Source organism: Camelus ferus, chromosome 24 (assembly GCF_009834535.1).
Source record: "Camelus ferus isolate YT-003-E chromosome 24, BCGSAC_Cfer_1.0, whole genome shotgun sequence".
Lineage (NCBI taxonomy): Eukaryota > Metazoa > Chordata > Mammalia > Artiodactyla > Camelidae > Camelus > Camelus ferus.
Genome location: NC_045719.1, coordinates 17,526,181 through 17,544,933, shown reverse-complemented (window position 1 = coordinate 17,544,933; position 18,753 = coordinate 17,526,181). Strand labels below are relative to the sequence as shown.

The 18,753-nt window shown below is 46.6% G+C and overlaps 2 protein-coding genes across 6 annotated transcripts in view; both read right to left on the bottom strand.

Moving 5' to 3' along the window:
- MOCOS (molybdenum cofactor sulfurase) overlaps nt 1–6,590 on the bottom strand; it is a 46,611-nt gene extending 40,021 nt beyond the window's left edge. For 2 of the 5 annotated variants that reach the window (XM_032467254.1, XM_032467255.1), the window contains exon 1: nt 6,394–6,589. In XM_032467254.1, the coding sequence (XP_032323145.1) occupies nt 6,394–6,535 (142 nt within the window). In that variant the 5' untranslated portion in view covers nt 6,536–6,589. Of the gene's footprint in view, nt 1–6,393 lie in introns of all 5 variants that reach the window. The other 3 variants (XR_004314927.1, XM_032467252.1, XM_032467253.1) reach the window with 3 other exon arrangements.
- Nucleotides 6,591–15,970: 9,380 nt separating this feature from the next.
- Nucleotides 15,971–18,753, bottom strand: part of ELP2 (elongator acetyltransferase complex subunit 2) — a 32,281-nt gene continuing 29,498 nt past the window's right edge. Inside the window, exons 20-22 of the mRNA XM_006183405.2 lie at nt 18,247–18,380; nt 17,584–17,697; nt 15,971–16,534 (exon numbers count right to left, since the gene is read on the bottom strand). Coding sequence (XP_006183467.1) covers nt 16,378–16,534; nt 17,584–17,697; nt 18,247–18,380 — 405 coding nt within the window. The 3' untranslated portion in view covers nt 15,971–16,377. The remainder of the gene's footprint in view (nt 16,535–17,583; nt 17,698–18,246; nt 18,381–18,753) is intronic.

The following is an 18,753-nucleotide window of genomic DNA, read 5'->3' as shown; positions in this document are numbered from 1 at the left end:
TTACCTACATCTGGTTTGTGTGAGCCTGACCAGAGTCCATTTGTTGCGTTTAGGCATAATACCAGGCCACTGATTTCTTGCAGCCTCTTGCTATGCACCTCTTCATCCAAGTGTAGGCATAAACCATGAAGGACTGCACTTCCAACTGTTAATGACCTTTCAATCCCTGAGAGCCTTCCTGATTAATCTTCGGAACCAGGAAAAGCAGCCCTCACAGAGGAGGGGCCCAACAGATGCTCATGATTAATGACAGCAAAGCTATTTCATGTTATGACTCACACCCTATTTTGGAGTTTCTGTGAAGACTCCCTGACTGTCCAGCCCTGATTCTACTTTCCCATAGTGAGTTCCACAGTCTTCGATCCTAGCACAGCTTTGACAGCTTCGGAGATTACTAGGAATGAAAACAATCTTTCCAGTCTCATAAACAGAGAAAGACAAATTGAGATGACAGTGTGCTACCAAGCCTTATTAATCCGATCGCCCCAGATCAAAAGGTTGGGTAACTCACCGTGCAGGTGAGGGCATGGAGACACAGGCCCGCTGGTAGGAGGGTAAATTGGTACAACTTCTTTATGGACAACAGTTTAGCAATAGCTCATGCTTTAAAATGCAAATTCTTTGACCTAGAAATTCATCTTCTAGGAATCTATCCTATATATTGTGAAATGGCCTGTCAACCAAGCTATTCAGTGCAGCACTGTCTGCAACAGCAAAAGTTTGGAAATGTCTTAAATATCCATCAATATGTATTTAGAACAAAGAATTTATGTACACCCATCTAGCACTTTGTAAGTACTAACATGGAACAAACTCAGATACATCTCACAGACATACAATGTGAATAGATTCATTTGTTCTTTCATGCATGCACTTAACAAATATTTTTGTTTTGTTTTGTGCAGGATGGCTTTTTCATTTGTTTTATAACATCTTTATTGAGATTAATTCACATTATCATAAACTTCACCCTTTTAAAATGTACAATTTTGTGGTTTTAGTATATTCACAAAGTTGTGCAACCATTACCAGTATCTAATTTTAGAACATTTCATTCATCCCCAAAAGAGACTCCATTCCCATTGCCACTCAATTCCCCAATCCACCCAGCCCTAGACCCTGGCAATCACTAATCTACTTTCTGTCTCTATAGATCTGCCTATTCTGGATATTGCATATAAAGGGAATCATATAATATGTGGTCTTTTGTGTCTGCTTTCTTTCACTTACCATAATAATTCCAAGGTGCATCCATTTTGTAGCATGTATCAGAACTTCATTCTTTTTTATGACTGAATAATATTCCATTATATGGATGTGCCACATTTCGTTTATCTAGTCATCTGCTGATGAATATTTGGGTTGTTTCCATTTTTGCCTATTATAAGTAATACTGCTATGAATATTTGTGTACTAGTTTTTGTGTGGACATATGTTTTCTCCCGTTTGGTTGGTTATCCATTAAAAAATAATTTTTTGAAATTTTGATAAAGTCCCATTTGTCTATTTTTGTTTTATTGTTGTTTGTATTTTTGGTGTCATAAGAAACCACTGCCTAATCCAATGTCCTGGCAATTTATATGTATGCTTTCTTCTAAGACTTTTATACTTTTAGCTCTTATGTTTATGTCTTTGACTCATTTTGAGTTAATTTTTGAATACATTGTTGAGGTAGGGGTCGAATGTCAGTCTTTTGTGTGTGGATACACCATTTAAGAGACTATTTCTTATTGAGTAGTCTTGGCATCCTGTTGAAAGTAAATTGACTATAGATGTATGGGTCTATTTCTGGACTTACAATTCTACTCCACTGATCTAGGTTTCTATCCTTCTGCCAATAACAAATGGTCTTGATTACTGCAACTTTATGTAAATCTTACTTTTATGGAAAGTGTTGAGTCCTTCAACTTCATTCTTTTTCAAGGTTGCTTTGGGTATTCTGGGTTCCTTGCATTTCTATATGAATTTTAGAATTAACTTGTCAAAAAAGTACCTGGGATTTTGACAGGAATTGCATTGAATCTGTAGGTCAGTTTGGGAAGTATTGCCTTCTTAACGTATATTAAGTCTTTCAATCCATGAATACAGGATGTCTTTCCATTTATTTAGGTCTTCTTTTATTTCTTTCAGTGATGTTTTGTAGTTTTCAGCACGTAAGTCTTGCACTTCTTTTGATAAATTTATTCCTGTGTATCTTATTCTTGATGCTTTGGGATTTATTTCCTCTATTTCACTTTCATAGTGTTTGTTGATACTGTATAGAAATTGAATTGATGTTTGTATACTGATCTTGTATCCTACAATTTTGCTGAACTTGTTTTTTTCTTTTTTCTTTTTTAATGGAGGTACTGGGGATTGAACCCAGGACCTCATGCATGCTAAGCATGCAGCTCTACCACTGAGCTATTTCCCTCCCACCAAACTCATTTTTTAATTCTAATAGTTTTGTGTATAGATTTTTTTTTAGGATTTTCTATATATAAGATCATGCTCTCAGCAAGTAGAGATGTTTTACTTCTTCTTTTCTAATCTGGATGCCTTTTGTTTCATTTTCTTGCACAGTTATACTGGCTAGAACCTCTAGCACAATATTGAATAGAAGTGGTGAGGACAGACATCCTTGGTTTGGTCCTGATCTTAACAGTAAAGTTTTCATTCTTTCCCCATTAAGTAGGATGTTAGCTGTAGCCTTTTGTAGATGGCCTTTATCAGGTTAATTAAATTTCTCTTTATTCCTACTTTTTGAGTGTTTTTATATTCAAGAAATATTTATTGAGCACTTACTACGTTCCAGGCACTGTTCTAAGTGTTTGGGACGTAATAGCAGACAAAATAGAAGCTGGTATGATAGTGACAAAAATAAAATAAATATAAACTACTCCAGGTGATGAGAAATGTCATGGCTCCAACAAGGACCTACTGTACAGCACAGGGAATTATATGCAATTTCTTATAATAAGATATAATGGAAAAGAATCTGAAAAATACATATCTATTTGTATGTACATGTATAACTGAATCACTTTGCTGTACACCTGAAAGTAACACTGTAAATCAACTACATTTCAATAACAAAATAAAATTAAAGGCAGGGGAGGGTATAGCTCAGTGGCAGAGTGCACACTTAGCATGCATGAGGTCCTGGGTTCAATCCTCAGTACCACCACTTAAATAAATAAATAAATAAATTTACCTACCCCTCAAAAAGTTAAATAAAAGAAATGTTGTGGCTTAATTTTGTTTTAAAAAAAAACCCATATACACACACATAAATATAGACATCCACTAGGAAGGCACACAAGACACGAAAGGCAGCAGCTGACACTGGGGTGGCCACCATGGCTGCAGCTTGGAGTGAGAGAGGGGCTCCTCGGCCATTTTTTGTCCTCCTTTGGCACCTTTTGAATTTGGTACCAGGTAAATATATCACCTAGTCCAAAAAATTAGTTTTAAAATAATATTCTCATTTACTGAAGATTCCAAAATACAAAGGAACCACGGCAAAAGAAAGGCTTTTGTACACCCATGCATCAGGGATGTGCTCCTGGGGAGCCACAGTGTCCATGTGAAACCTGCTGCTGGGGAGCACCAGTCCTCTGCAGGAAGCCATTTCGGAGAAGGCTGCTTCGACCTTTGATCCAGTAGTTAACTTTGTAAAACAAGGCAGCCATGTTAGGTCAGCTAGAGACCTGATCTTATTAGAAGGTCAGCCAGCATAGTGGTTAACAGTGCAGAACCCAAGTCAACCAACCTGGGCTGAATCCTGCTCCACTGCTCTGCAAGCAGGGTAAGGGCTAAATGAGTTGGTATATGACAGTGCCTGGTCCAGTGCCTGGTGCACAGTAAACACTCCACAAGGCTTAGTTATTATTAGAAGAAGCAGGCAAACAACCCCAAACCAACTGGCATTAGGTCTTCAAGAAAGGAAATTCCAGGGTCTCTTCTGATTCACACATCTTCAGTTCTTGGTTCCACGTGAGCGAGTGGCCATCAATCAGCACCGTGAGGCTTCAAGACCCACTTGAACCACATCTGTGTAATCAATAGGCTCCCTCCACCAAAACAAGGACATTCCCACCCAGTTGGTTAGGCAAGATATTTCAGCACTTACAGGTTAAGCATTTAATTAACCAAATTCTCAAATCTGCAGGAAAACTATGGGGTGGAGGGGGGTGGGGTCAGGAGAAGGAAATAGAGGTGAAGCTTCTGTTATTTTGGTTTGGTTTAGTTGTTTTTCCCTGCCCTCTCTCTGGTTCATTTGTTTCTATGTGAAAAAAAAAAGGGGGATGTGTTCTAAGACTTCCTGTGGTGGGAAGGGTAAGTTTAGTCCACAAAAGTCTACTTCAACCATAATGTAGACAAAATGCTGGGAAATTGTACCAGATAGTTGATAGATAGATAGATAGATAGATAGATAGATAGATAGATACATACATACATACATACATACATACACACACACACAGACAGACAGACAGACAGACAGACAGTCAATGCACAAAAACATTACCACAAATTCAGCAGACGTTAAACAGGCACTGAAAGCCAGCCTGGGATCCTGGCTATCACATCTAAACTCTACATTTGATAGAAAGGGCGCTGTTCTCTGAGAGACAAGAATGAAACAAAGAAGGATCTAGAACTTTCCCAGGGTTGAGGGATGAAGGGTGTGAAGGATGAAGGGTGTGACGGATCAGAGCTGGAAGGGACTAGTGGATTAAGGAGGCGTGATGCTGAAATAATTACCTACTGAACAATAAAAGCCCCTGGGATTTGCTTCAAAAGAATGGGGCAGCTTTCTCATGCCGCTGCACCTGTAGGTGCTCATTCTATCATTGTCTCTATTTCTGTGGGTAGGAAATTTCCATAACTAAAAAGTTTTAGAGAGAGAAGGAGAGATGGGGAGAGACAGAGACAGAAAGAGAAAGGATGTGGGAGCAGAAGAAGGAGTCGCTGTCTCCAGCAGGTGAATGGGTGGCTCTGAAAAACAAGGAGGGAGTAAAAAGAGGCCGCCAGAAGGGCTCCTGCCTCCTCCCTGAGCTTCCTTACTTAAGTACAGACAGGGGACACTGAAGGGGAGGGGCACTGAAGGAGGAGGCCAGAGCTCTTTAAGCCCCCAAAGAGAAAAAACAGTAACATTCCAAAACATGAGGAAATGACCCAAAGAGATGAAATCAGCTACCTGATTCCTCAAAGGCAAATCATGGTTGCTGTTCTGCCACAAGCAGGGAATCAGCACCAGCTGTTCACCAAGACAGAATAAATACACCTCAAATCTCAGTGCCTGGGGGCGCACGAGCTGCCCACTTACCCCGGGCCCCGCCCGTTTCAACCAGCACGCCTCTCTAAGGCTTGACGAAGCCCCTCACAGTAATGCCTGGCAGAAGGGTGAGTCTCAGCCCGATCCCATGCGGGGCCACGAGTTTGCCACGGGCTGGGAGGACCACAGGCCACCTGGAACTTGATTTCCAGTTGAACCTGCCTGTTCCGCCTTGCGGAACTCGAAGGCACAATGTGATCCCGGTCCTCACCAATTCCAATTTACAGGTTCGCCCTGTACTTAGAGTTCAAACTGTACGGTTTGCTAATTCTTCAGGTCCCCCAGCGAGCAGGAGTTCTGAGGTGGTGTTCCGACTGCACGAGTGATAGAGGGAACATATCTCAACATAATAAAAGCTATATATGACAAACCTACAGCCAGCATAGTACTCAACGGTGAAAAACTCGAAAGCTTCCGACTAAAATCTGGGACAAGACAAGGCTGCCCACTATCACCACTCCTATTCAACATAGTCTTGGAAGTCCGACCGCACGAGTGAGGAAAAGCAGACTTCGAAAATAAAAGCCACTGGGAGCGATCCCAGAGCAGTCTGGAGCTCAGCCTTGGGAGGTCCCGGCCCAGTGGCCGCAGTCCCTCGCTCTCCACCCCGCGCGCCCGCAAGTCGCGGTCCCAACCCCGCGCGCTGGCCGCCTTGCAAAGCTCCTGTCCCCGAGCGAGCACCCGAGCAGTCAAGGCCGCCGGGCATTCCTGCATTTTGCAACCCCGGCTACAGTTGGACCTTTAGAGTCGGGAGTCTCGTGGCAAACGAAGGCAAGAAGAATCTCAAGCTCTATTCGCGGAGGGCGGAGACTGGTGGAGAAGGACCACCACTGGGAAGTCTAAGGAGCAAGAAATCTTGGGGCCGCAGGGGCTCCAGGTGGGACCTCGGGGGGCCGCGTCCACCAAGGCGGCGCGTGGACGCATTCCCTGCAGGTCTTTCGATTCAAAATACATCCCCAGTGAGGTTACGCCGCTCCCACCTGGAGCAAAAGCTCCTTTCACGTCGGTTCTAGAAACCGTGTGCCCCGACAGCCGCCCGGCCAGGTCCGCGCAGATGCCCCCGCCGGTCTCACCTGCCAGGCGGCTGAATTCGCGCGCCCGCAGCTCCCTCAGGCTCCGTCGGCCGTACCCATACGCGAGAGGCTGCGGGCTCGAGTCCAGGAACCCCGCGAAGGCGAGCAGCTCGGCCCCTGGCTGCGCGGCCCCGCCGGCCATGACCCAGGCCCGCCCGCGGCGCCGTCCAGGCCGGTCGCGCGGGGGAAACGCCGAGGCCAGCCCGCCGCGGCTCCGCCCCCACCACGCCCCGGCCGCGCCTCCCAGCCGGCCAGTGTCTCCGGGTCCCTGCCGGGGGGGGCGCCTTTCCCGGCGGGCTCGGCTTGCCCCGGGAGCGCTGACTGGCGGAATTCCACTTCTTCCTACCCTTCTCCCACCTAGGGGTGTGGGGAGGGGTGCCCGTGGTGGTTGTCTCTTAATTGCTTTCCCACGCAGTCCACTGAGATGCCCCCAGACACTCGGAACACCAAGTTCTCAGTTATCTTCAGTCTCAGGGAGAAGCTTGTGGAAGAAGTAACGAATCCCTTTTTCCTGCTGGGCATCCTGGAACCTGGCGTTCCCCCCCACGCTGGACTCTCCCTAGCCCGAGCCCAGTGCAGCGCCCGAGACCCTCATTTTCCGTGGAGGGACCCTAGTGTGGGGGATGAAGAGTTTGCAAGGACACTCCCCGTGTTGCCAGTCCTTAGTAGGGCGTGTGCCCGGCGCTTCTGGGAATGCTGCTAAGCAAAAGGTGGAAGAGGGAAAAGACGGGATCTATGAGGTTGGTTAATAAGTTCTCGGCAGGTACGCACCGTCGGGCTCGGGTATCTAGCGTGGGACCCCGGCAAAAGCATCTTCTTTGCTCCCCTCCGGCTTGCCTCTAGGGTGCTGGGGGTAGAGCGGTTCTGTCCCGGGGCACCATTGTCTCAGGCACTGGGCCCAACTCATGTGCGGGAAGTGCGGAGTGAGTGCGAGCTCGGAAGCGGGCGGGCAGGTGCGGGCCCGCTTCACGGATGGAGTGAAAAGGGACCAGGCACTGGAAGCTCAGGAAAAGTGCAGGGGTGGAACCCAGTTGAGGGGAGGGGGAAGTTGTGTGGAACCCTCTGAGCTGGGGGCTTAGGTGAGGACCCAGATGCGTGTCAGGTTGGGTACCCAAATGTGGGGGCCCAGGAATGAACCACTGGCTCTCCAAGCATGCCGCGGTGGAAGAAGCTGGGAAGGGCACCCAAGCCACAAGCTCACCAGGCCCACAGTCGCCCAGTGTGTGGGCTGCAGGCTCCTTAGGATGCATGAGGATGGGTGCAGCACTGCCCTCCCTCCCCTTGCCCAGCCTTTGCCTGTATAAAAAGCACCCCGGGGTTTCCGCATCCCTGGTGGCCCACCGTGAGAGCCACGGGAGGGCCGCGCACAGCCCTGCCCCTCCTGGCCCAGCCCCCAACACCAGATCCAACAAAGACGCTCCTGGGGAGCTTGGTGTGGCCCTGCCCAGAGGCGTCGGTCCTGGAGCTGCACGGTACTGGGGCTGCAGCGATACAGCGGATAGAGCCGCTACCCCAGCTCCCCCTTGTTCGGGTGGCCTCTGCCCGAAGACTGCCCTGTCTCATCTAACTCCCTGCAGAATCCCCAGGCACTTACAAGGATGCATACTTGTTCTGGAAGAAATGAATGTATTGATGAATGGATTTCATCCTCAGCATCACCATCCATCCCACCTCCCTGCTGCATGTCCATACTTGGAGCAGGAACCTTGGGCATCTTGGCCCTGCTCCACTACACTCCCTCCTCTAAATGTGACTTCTGGTAACAATACTAACAGGAGCAGGCACTGCACTGGGCAGGTGTTATCCTCTTACCTGTACTAATTATTCAACAAATAAACAGATCTATGAGGTGGCCTTTATAGGTGGGGAAGCTGAGGCAGAGAGCAGCAGAGTGGCTTGCTCAAGGGCACACAGCTAGAAGATGGACAAGCCAGCACCTGGGAAGTCAGTCTCCAGTTAAAGCTGTTCAGTCATCTCTCTGGTGCAAACCACTGTGGTCCTCAGCACCTCTGTTTCCCCATCTCTAATTTGGGAGAGTGGTGGGGGTTGCTGCTACATTAGGACAAACTTGCCTAGGGAGCAATCTGAATGGGCCAAGTCAGAAATTAAAAAAAATTTTTTTAATTGTTAAAATATACATAAAATTTACCGTCGTAGAGATCTTTAAGTGCACAGTTCAGTAGTGTCAAGTATATTCACCTTGTTGTGCAAACAATCTCCAGAACTCTTTTTTCTTGCAAAACTGAAACTCTATACCCATTAAATAACAACTCCCTCCCCCTGCCCCCAGGCCCTGGCAACCACTGTTTTATTTTCTGCATCTAGGAATTTGGCTACTTCAGGAACCTCATGTAAGAGGAATCATACAGTATGTCTTTTTGTGACTAGCTTATTTCACTTAGCATAATGTCCACGTGGCAGCATGTGTTCAGACTTTCCTTCCTTTTTAAGAAAGGCTGCTCCATCATATGTATACACCACATTTTGTTGACCCATTCACCTGTCGATGGACACTTGGAATATTCTACCTCTTGGCTATCGTACATAATGCTATGAACATGGGTGTATGAGTATCTCTTTGAGACTCTGCTTCCAGTTCTTTTGGACATGTAGCCAGAAGTGGGATTGCTGGATCATATGGCACTTCTATGCTTAATTTCTGAGGAATTGCCATATTGTTTTCCACAGTGGCTGCACCATTTTACATTCTCACCAACAGCGCACAAGGGCTCCAATTTCTCCATATTCTCACCAGTACTTATCTTCTGGTTTTGTTTGGTTTGATTTGGCTTTTGTTCTTATGCTAGCCATCCTCCTGGATGTGAAGTGGCCTCTCACTGTGGTGGTGATTTGAGTTTCCCTAAGGATTGAGCATGTTTTCATGTGCTTGTTGGCCATCTGTACATCCTCTATGGAGAACTGCCTATTCAAGTCATTTGCCCCTTTTTTTTTTTTGTAACAAAAATTGTTGCTGCTGCTGTTGCTGAGTCGGAGGAGTTCTTTATACAGTCTGGATGTTAACCCGTCATCAGATATATACGATTTGCAGTATTTTCTCCCATTCTGTAGGATGACTTTCCACTCTGTTGACTGTGTCCTTTGATGTACAGTGTAGAACTATTAAGGTCATTAAAAAACCACTGAACTACCATTTAATCAAGAAGTATCTTTAAGCCCCTGGCTCTGCCCAGGGCTTTGTTACGCTCAGGAGGTTGTGAAGATCCTGAGCCTACAGCCACGTAGGGAAATGACACAGACAATGGGGCTGAGTGCCCCAGAGAAGAGAGACAGGAGCTGCTTCCAACCAGGAGTCCAAAGGACAACAGCTGTGACCTGGGCCACAGGGAAGAAGGGAGGATGAGGGAGGGAGCGTCTGTCTCTAACTGGCACTTCCAGGGGCATTTCACCAAGATTCCCTGGGCCTCTCCTGCCAGAAATCAAGAGTGCTTGCTCTTCCCCTGCCTGAAACAGACCCTCCAGCCCCCATCAGCGAATGTCTTACACGTGTTCATCACTCAAGGAACTCCCGGTCCGGTGCTACAGGCCTGCCACTCCTTCCTGGTCCAGCTGCTGGCCCTAGAGCCTCGGAAGAGCCTGGGCTGGTGGCCTATGCTGAGGCCCCAGGCAGCCAGCCTTCGTACCCAAAGTTTACAGCTTTGTAGTGAAACAACTCTTCACTGGCCCCTCCCGACCCCTTTCTCACCAAGAACCATGAACAATATGTGCCTAGAGCAGCCTAGGTAACCAGGATAGAGCCCTGATTTTGTACTTAAAACCCATCCCCTTGGTGAGGCTTTGCCCCTGGTCCAGCTCGCGGAGCCTGGTTCTGTCCTCGGGATGATGTGTTTCCTGGCAATGGGCTCCATTCTCAAGATCTCCACTGCACATAAGACATTCATTCATGTATTATTCGTTCATTCACTCACTTGGTAACAGTTCGGTGAGTGCCTCTAAGAGTCTGTGGTGGTTGAGGAAGGAGGTGGGGCAGGTTTGGGGGCAGGTTTTGAAAGGCTTTAAGTCAGACTAGGGGACTGGAATTTCATTCTGAAGATTTTTGAGCAAGAAAGTGCCCCAGGAGGGGATTTAAATGGCCAAACTGTCCAATGGCCATGACTAGTCTGATTGGGGTGGTGGAACTGGGGGCAGGGAAACCAGCTACAACCTTTTGCAACCGTCCAGGCTGAATTACTGAAGATGAAAACGGGCTTCAGCAGGGACACTCATTCAGTGTTCACTGGGGTGCTGCTCCCTGCTAGGAACGTGGTAGGTGCTGGGAAGACAACAGTCCATGAGGCAGCCTCTGGGCTAAGAGGCCCCCAGGACAATGCAAAAGATGGGCCTGCAGTCAGATCGCCCCTCCATGCTGCAGTGCTGGAGAAGGCCCTTCCTTCAAGCTGTTGAGCCTCCCCTGCCTAGGACTTCAGAGGATCCTGGAGGAGAAGGTGGGGGAGGGAGGGCAGCATTCCCAATGCAATGGCCTGGAGGTGCAGAAAGGCTCAAAAAACTCCAAAGGCAGGACCTTCAATGAGGCTGGAGCACAGGCTATGGTGTGGGGATGAGGAGTGGAGATGGGGAGTGAGGCAAGAGAGTGGGTCAGACCCCGCAACGGAAAGGAGCCTGGATGGGGTCCCGAAGGGACAGGAAGAAGTGTGTCTGAGACCCAGGCAGCACTGAGGAAAAGCTCAGGTGTGGGGAGGGTACAGGCAGCAATGCAGCCAGAGGGAGGGCAGGCGTCCTGATGAGGAGCCATGAGGTCCTGATCTGAGGCCGAGATGGTGCAGAAGTGATGGAATTCGGGGACAAATGGGGCCTGAGGGAGGACTGGCTCGGGAGATTGGGTGGATGCAGGGAGGACGGGGCACAGGGAGCCAAAACGGAGCTCAGTTCAGGATGTCTAAGTGGAAATTTGGGCCCAGTGCTCTGGAAGGGACAGTTGGTTGGAGACAAAACTCACGGGAGGGCCTCGTGGAGAGGTCACCCCAGGAGCTCTGGAGTGTTCAGGGAAAGAAGTCAGAGCCCTGGGGACAGTGACATTTAAGCATCATCTGCCTCCATGCCACTGACTAATGAGAAGGTACCGTCAGAGATGGGAGGAGAGGCAGAGGAGGTAACTAAGGCTGAACAGTCAGTTAGAACAAGGAATAATCAGGTTATTGAACTTGCTGGTTAGATGGCAGGCAGCGACCTAAGCGAGCATCTTGGTTATCTTAGCATGCACAAAGGTCCTGAGTTCAACCCCCAGTACCTCCAGTGAAAAACACATTTCCTGCCAAGTAGTTGGAATGGAGGTGGGTATTTCAGAGGAGGCTGAACCTGGTTTGGACAGTGAAATCAGTGTTTCCTGCTGTGAAATGCATACCTCCCTAACCATGAGAGCCTACTGACCCAGAGCCTACTGTCCGGAACTGGGGAATCAGAAGAGGGCTAGCACAGCAGGAAGCAGGAAGACAGTCAGCAGGGGAGCAGGTACCTCCCCAAAGCCTGGCAGGGTGGAAGCTCTGGTGGAAACAACTTGAGAGCAGTGGAAAGAAAGATCAGAAAACCCCAGGAAGCTCCCTCCCCTGTAGAGACAGGAGACATTTTCTGCAAATATAAGCTAAAGGGCAGATCCAAATCATGGTAGATTTGGGAACAAGTCTCCATTATATTCACAACAACACAATCCCGCCAGCACTAGGCAGTGAGAGGGTGGGTGGGCCCAGAGCAGGGATCTTCCTGGGGGCCCAGCTTCTCTCTGTTCATTCAAGGGCAGGCTGAGCCAAGATCCCCTTTTCTTGTTGCTTCTGTGTTAACATCTCCTTCCTGCTCTTTGTCCCCTCCCTCTTTATGCCACCAAAGACAGGGGAAGGATCTGATACCAATCATTCTATTCACTGACCAGCAGATTACACTACAGGATGTTTCCTCCTCCAGCCAGAGTTATCAAACTTATTCCTGAATGCAGCGAATACCTGACAGCACATTGTGCTGGACACACTGTGTCACGTGCTGAAGAAAACAAATCTGATGCCCTGATGCTCGGGCGTTGGTAGGCCTGTATACCTGGCTTTCACTGGTTACCTACCCAGGACCCACTGCCCCTCTGATTTTGCTTCGGAAAATCTCCCCCATGTACAGCAACCATGCGGTCCTAATGGGACCCACCTCCCTCCACCTCCAGGCGAGGTAACCTCACGCTCTTGCTACATCAGATGGGCAGGCCCCAGCCACTCAATGCTGGTTTCCTCTGCCCACTGTGGTTAGTTCAGGATGGCCCAGTCAGAGGAAAGCTAGGGACCTCATGTTTAAAGGGTTATTCTTTTTGATATGAATGAGCAAGAGGATCTGTAGCCTCGAGGGCTCCTTTCCTCCATCTCGTAGCCACAAGGGGGCAGTCTTAGAGGAAGACTGACCCGTGGAGAGGGCAGAGCTGAGAGAATTCGAGAAAAGGAAACTGCCCCAGACACACTACACCTGGGCTTTGGGCTTTGTCCTACCACTGAACATTTTTCAGTTATGTGAGCTAATAATTCCCTGTATCTTCTTGAGACAAACTTTCTTACTGAAGAAAGCATCTAACTGATACAGCTTAAGACATACACTAATAAAAGACAGGAAGTAACAAAAGAAAATGAGAATAAAATACTATGAATTCAGAGAAAGAATACTTGAAATGAGGGGGATTAATAAAGGCCCTATGCAGCTGAGATGAGCTGAGCTTCACTTCACCCCAATAGTAACAGTTACCAATCACTAGTGTCTTACCACATCCAGGCCTTGGGTGAGTGTTTTTCATGCATTGGCTCACTCAATCCTCCAAACAACCCTTGAGGTTTTATGAAATGACACTTTTTATGACATGAAACTGACATTTGTTCTTTCTTCCAGAATAAAGCAATCTCAGTTCTCAGCTAAGCACATGACGACCTGCAAGAAAAGATTTCATTTCCCAGCCTCTTTTGAGGTATGGCTACAAGATCAAACTGGCCACAGAGATTAAGTAGAACCCTATGAACTTCCAAGCTTTCTTAAAGTTAGAGGCAAGCCTTTTCTTATGCTTTCCTCCTTCCCGCTGGCTGGAATGCAAAGATTACAGCAGGAGGCCAAGCAGCCAGCCAGGATAGTGAGGACACCACACACTGAGGGTGGGGGCAGAGAGCCCAGGTCCCCTGGTCACACGGAGAAGTCCCCCAGCTCAACCTGGTCTGCCTACCTTGACTCCTTTTGAGACAGAGAACTTCTATCTTGCAATAAGCCAGAAAAAAATTTTGTTTTCTTTCAGAGCAGAATCGAGGTCGGACTGGTCCCATTAATATTATCTCTACTTACAGAGATGAGGGGGAAAACTTACCCACAGTTACAGCTACTGTGAGCCAGGGTCCAAACACACTTCTTATTCCTTACATCCAGGTTCCAACCCTCACCCAGACTGCCTTGAGAAGCATAAAATTTGCACAAAAGTGGGTAGAAGACCTTGCATTCTTCTTACAGACAACCCAGGATCTTCTATGGTGGCCACAATCTCTAAGACAGAGAACAATTCTGTCCCTTCATTTTATTCCTTAATAGGCACAGCCTCCCTCCAATTCCCACAGTCTCTCTCTGGAATCGGTAACCACCTCTGCTTCCTCTGAGGCTGCTGGGAAGACAGTGATTAGGCTCCTTGATGTCCAAGGTAAACATGTCCTGGGAACACAACCCCATCCCCCCTCCTCCACCTAGGAAAGTCCTACAGGTCAGAAGACAGCAACTGCTTACGCTGGCTCTTGGCATCAGTCTGAACGTTAATGCTGTGAATCGGGCAGAGAAATGAAATTATCAAGGAAAGCAGGGAAGGGCAGGATGGGGATTCTGATAGACTCTTCAGCTCCTCTGGGGCAAAGTTCCAAGACTGCCTGTTTGTTTTAGATGTTATGAATGACTGCAGTACGGTTCAGAGTGCTCTCCTTTAGCAGATTAAGACCATCCTGGTAAAATCACAATGTATGTGTGTGAAGTACAATATACTGCCCAAAGGTACAGCAGGTCATGGGAACGCTTACTGAATGGAATTACACAGGTGATTACTGAGGGAGATGCTTCAGGACAACGTGGGAAAACTATTTACAACGGGCAAAACAATAACCAACCACGAACTTGATCTTTCCAAGGCTGGGCCTGCTTTCAGGAGCCCTTAGAGGGTTGAGTTCTGTCCTGACAAAGGCTCTGAAGGACCATCAGTGCACTGAATCTGCCCTGGAATCCCACAGGGAGCTGAATGGCTGCGTGCCAGTGGGAAGATTCAGATCCTTCAGCTGAGAAACAAAGTCATCACACTTCATGGCATCCTGGTCTCTGAGGCTGGGAGGCTCAGGTGCTCACTCCTTGGTGCATACACACTGACACACGAGCACATATGCTTGCACATGCACACACACACGCACACACACCTCTGAGGGTGTAAGACAAGTTTACGCAGAGTCGACAGCCTAGAATTGCACTGTCCACGTGAGGCTGCTGAGCACCTGAGATGTGGCTAGTCCAAACTGAGATGGACCCAAGGTGTAAAATGCACTTGGTTGATAGTGTGCAAATATTTTATACACCAAAAAAGGTAAAATATCTCGGTAATTTTTTATACTGACTATTTTAAAATGATACTATTTAGGATATACTGGGTTAAAAGAAATATGTCATTAAAATAAAGTACATCTCTTTCTTTTTACTTTATGTGGATTACTAGAAAAATTTAAATTACATAGGCAGCTCACATTGTATTTCTATTGGACTAGAAATACTGGATACTTCTAGTCTAAAAACCTTCATTTGGACTAAGGGTCACTTAACTCCTTTGGAAGCAAAATGTCATGTTAGATAATGGCATAAACTCCACCCAAGAAAACCCTCACCTCCCTTCCGTCATCATGTTTATTATCTGCCGTATGCATTTATGTGGAAACTCGCCACGTGACCCCACGGTCCCACGGGGCCGGGGAAGACTCTGCTCTCACGAAACTTTGCAGTCTCTCTCACACCCTCTCCTAACCTCTCTCCACTCAATCCCCAAGCACTCAACTCTCATGGCCTGCCTCCCAGACTGCAGCGGGCACACCCAACACTGTCTTTCTGTCATGTTTCTCTCCCCTCTGCTCCCACTGCTCACTCTCCCTGGGGGACATCTTTGCTCTCATGACTTCATCCTTCCCCCCATGACTCATTTATGCAACTTCACAGAAATGCAGAACTCTATTTTTCAGCCCCTACATCTCTCAGTTTAAATGTTGGGATATCCTGTTTTAAATCAAACCCTGAAAGAAAAATCTGTATCCCTTTTTTTTAAATTGGGGTGGAGGGTAATTACGTTTATTTATTTTAAGGGAGGTACTGGGGACTGAACCCTGGACCTCGTGCATGCCAAGCATGTGCTCTACCACTGGGCTGTACTCTCCCATGAAGAATGCATGCACTTTTATAAGAGAAAGGACTGACTGCAGTTCAAACGCATAACGACCTGCCAAATTCCTGGAATGGTTGGTGTGGACTGAGAGGAAGGGCTCCAGACAACACTTTGTGTGGTCTGTTCATTTACAAAAACTGTTAAAATAAAAGTTGAGTAATCTGGGTTTTATCTCTTTTTATTTTCTCTGTCCTCCCTCAGAGGACAGTAATAGACAATCATATGTCCCAAAGAGGAGCATGTGAAAACAGAAGGCCCAGAATAACACAGAATTAGGCAAATTTGGTCTTGAAGAAAAAAAGAACAGAGGCTCTCAAACTGGGACACATAGATGCAGGTCTGAATCCCTGAAAGGATGGGCAAGGTTGTGAGGGTGTGTGCATATACAAAAATTTTTAGAAAAGAGTCTGTAGCTTTCACCAGATTTCAAAGGGCCTGTGCCCAAAAAAGGATGGCTGCGATAGGACTTAAAAATGAAACTCGACGAAATTATGAGGTAAAGAAAAGTCATCTATTTACATGATAAATATTTTATGACACCGAGTATATGCTTGTAGTTATTAAGTCCACTAGAGCGCACACCTGTTAACTCTGTGTATCTTCACAGTGTGATCCTCACCACAACTTGCAAAGTGTAACCATTCAGCGCCTTCTGCTTCATTCTGTTCAGTCTGTCCATTACAATTCTTCCAGCATAACTTTTTGATAGCAAGCGTATGACTTTGGCTAAAACAAAGATAAAGAAATCATGAAATGAACGTATGCTATGACTATGAGATATTTTACTGGGTGCTCAACTACATACTCATTCAATTACTGCGCTTTTGCTATTAATGTTGCTAACATAAAAGTAAGTTAAAACTTGAATATCAAAACGTACAGATTTTAAAATACCACCACTAATATTTCAGCGATTTTATTTTAACCTTGAAAACATCTTACTGACCAAGGACACCACCAAAAAGAGCAAGAAATAGACAATGCATTTCTGTCAAATTTTGCTTTAATGATAAGTGGAATTCATGAAATGGCTATTAAAATCAGTCTTTTCAGATAACATTACTAAATGCATTGTTTTTTTTTTAGAATTCCAACTTTGCAACATATTCTACATTATTCGATTCTTTTGACATTCCTGTGACTTGAACGGACTCTCACTCATATTTTTAACGCCAGGTAAGGAAAGACAGTGAAAGATTTAATAAACTGCCCAGGGAAAGAAGCCTGGTCTTCAATATAACCTCTAATGGCATGACCTTGGGCAAGATGTTCATATTAATGCACCTCTCCGGGCCCCAGGGCATAAGGCTCAGGGAGCCCTTACTGTGCCTGGAGATGGGTCATGGGGTTTTGAGGTGCACTTAACAGTTTGCTCCATTACAGGATATGAGCTTAAGAGTTCAAACACCAGAACTGACTCCCAAACACAATCTATAATATTTCAAAAAATCACCAACATTTTGAATCAAATTTTATTAAGAATCTACTGTAGTCAAATTTTGAAACCCATCATTATGAAAATCACTTTCATGTCAAATGCATTGTCTGTAAAGACAATATTAGGCAAACAAGCAATTTGGTCAAGGAAACTTTTAAAAACCACGTACAATGTAGTAACAAATGTCAATTTCAAGAGACTACCGCAAAACACAGAGGGGTAAGTACCACAAACAGAGATACGTGTGCCTCTCCATGCAAACATGGCGTAAGATGTGCTACTAAAGACTCCATGATTTCTATCTAATCTGATGGAAGCAAAAATAGGAAGAAAATACCTTTGACTTGTTTCTACACAGTGGGTCCAGTCATTTACTTCTGGAACCTGATCAGTCTTTTTCCAGGAGTATAGACAAATCTTTCCACACTCTAATCCTACTGCAACAACATATCTGTTTTTAAGGGAAAGGGGGAAGACAGGGATTAATTTAGCGCGGATTTCTGTGCTCTCCAGCATCAATCTAAAGCAGTCCCTCACAGTGCTCCCGACGGTCCCTGGTTTACAAAGGACTGTTTAAAAGTGCGGGTCCAAGACACCGTGCACTGCTCTACTGTGTGCTTGGCGAGCCTCCTCTCCGTCGAGGCTGCACACAGTTTCACCTCTGTCCTCTGCTGACAAGGCCCGTGGGCCAGTGCTTCCCTGGCGGGCTGCAGGGACCCTCGTTCTACTGAAGACATTCATTATGCAGAAGGCACCAAAGTCCTACAGTTGGTGAAATAAGAGCCTTTGAGCCACACTCCCAATCTATTTCACCACTCTAAATATCAGCAAGTTTTATCAATTTAGAAGTTCTTACAAGAAACATTAGCATTATTTAAAAAAAAAAAAAAAGCAACTTGGAAGCCAAGAGAACCCACAGATGAAAAAATAAGAGGGCTATATATTGAGAAACCAAGTGGTTTTCTTCAAGAAGACATAAAATGAAGCCCCAGAGACTGACCGTCGGGAAGGGTTAAGCATCGGGCAGACGCTGACGGCCGTCACAGCTCCACCCACGTCCAGGACAGAGGAGCAGGGGCCGATGCTGTGCTCAGGGCAGTCGTCGCTGGAGTCGCACTCGCCCCAAGCAACCACCTAACACAGACAGACCAAACTCTGTAAAGCTTCCTGCTTGCAAGGTCTAGCGATGCATTAGAGTCTCAATGGCAGAGATAACACCCTGGTATTTTTAAAAAATGTATCACATTCATTTGTGTTTCAGAGCTTCTGAGCATTTCAAGAACCACAGAGAAGCTACTGTAGCAGATACAAGTCTGTGATCCTCAAGTACCCAGATGTGCTCCCAAGACAACTGTCCCCGCCCAGAGACTGGGGCATCTAGCCTGCTCTTTACACGCAGGACACCTGTTTTGATTCAGGGAGTCTATCCGTCATGTCCTCATCAAGGTGCTCAGGCACCTCCCCAAGAAATTCCCACAAAATGTATGGAGCCAACCACGTCCCTGAC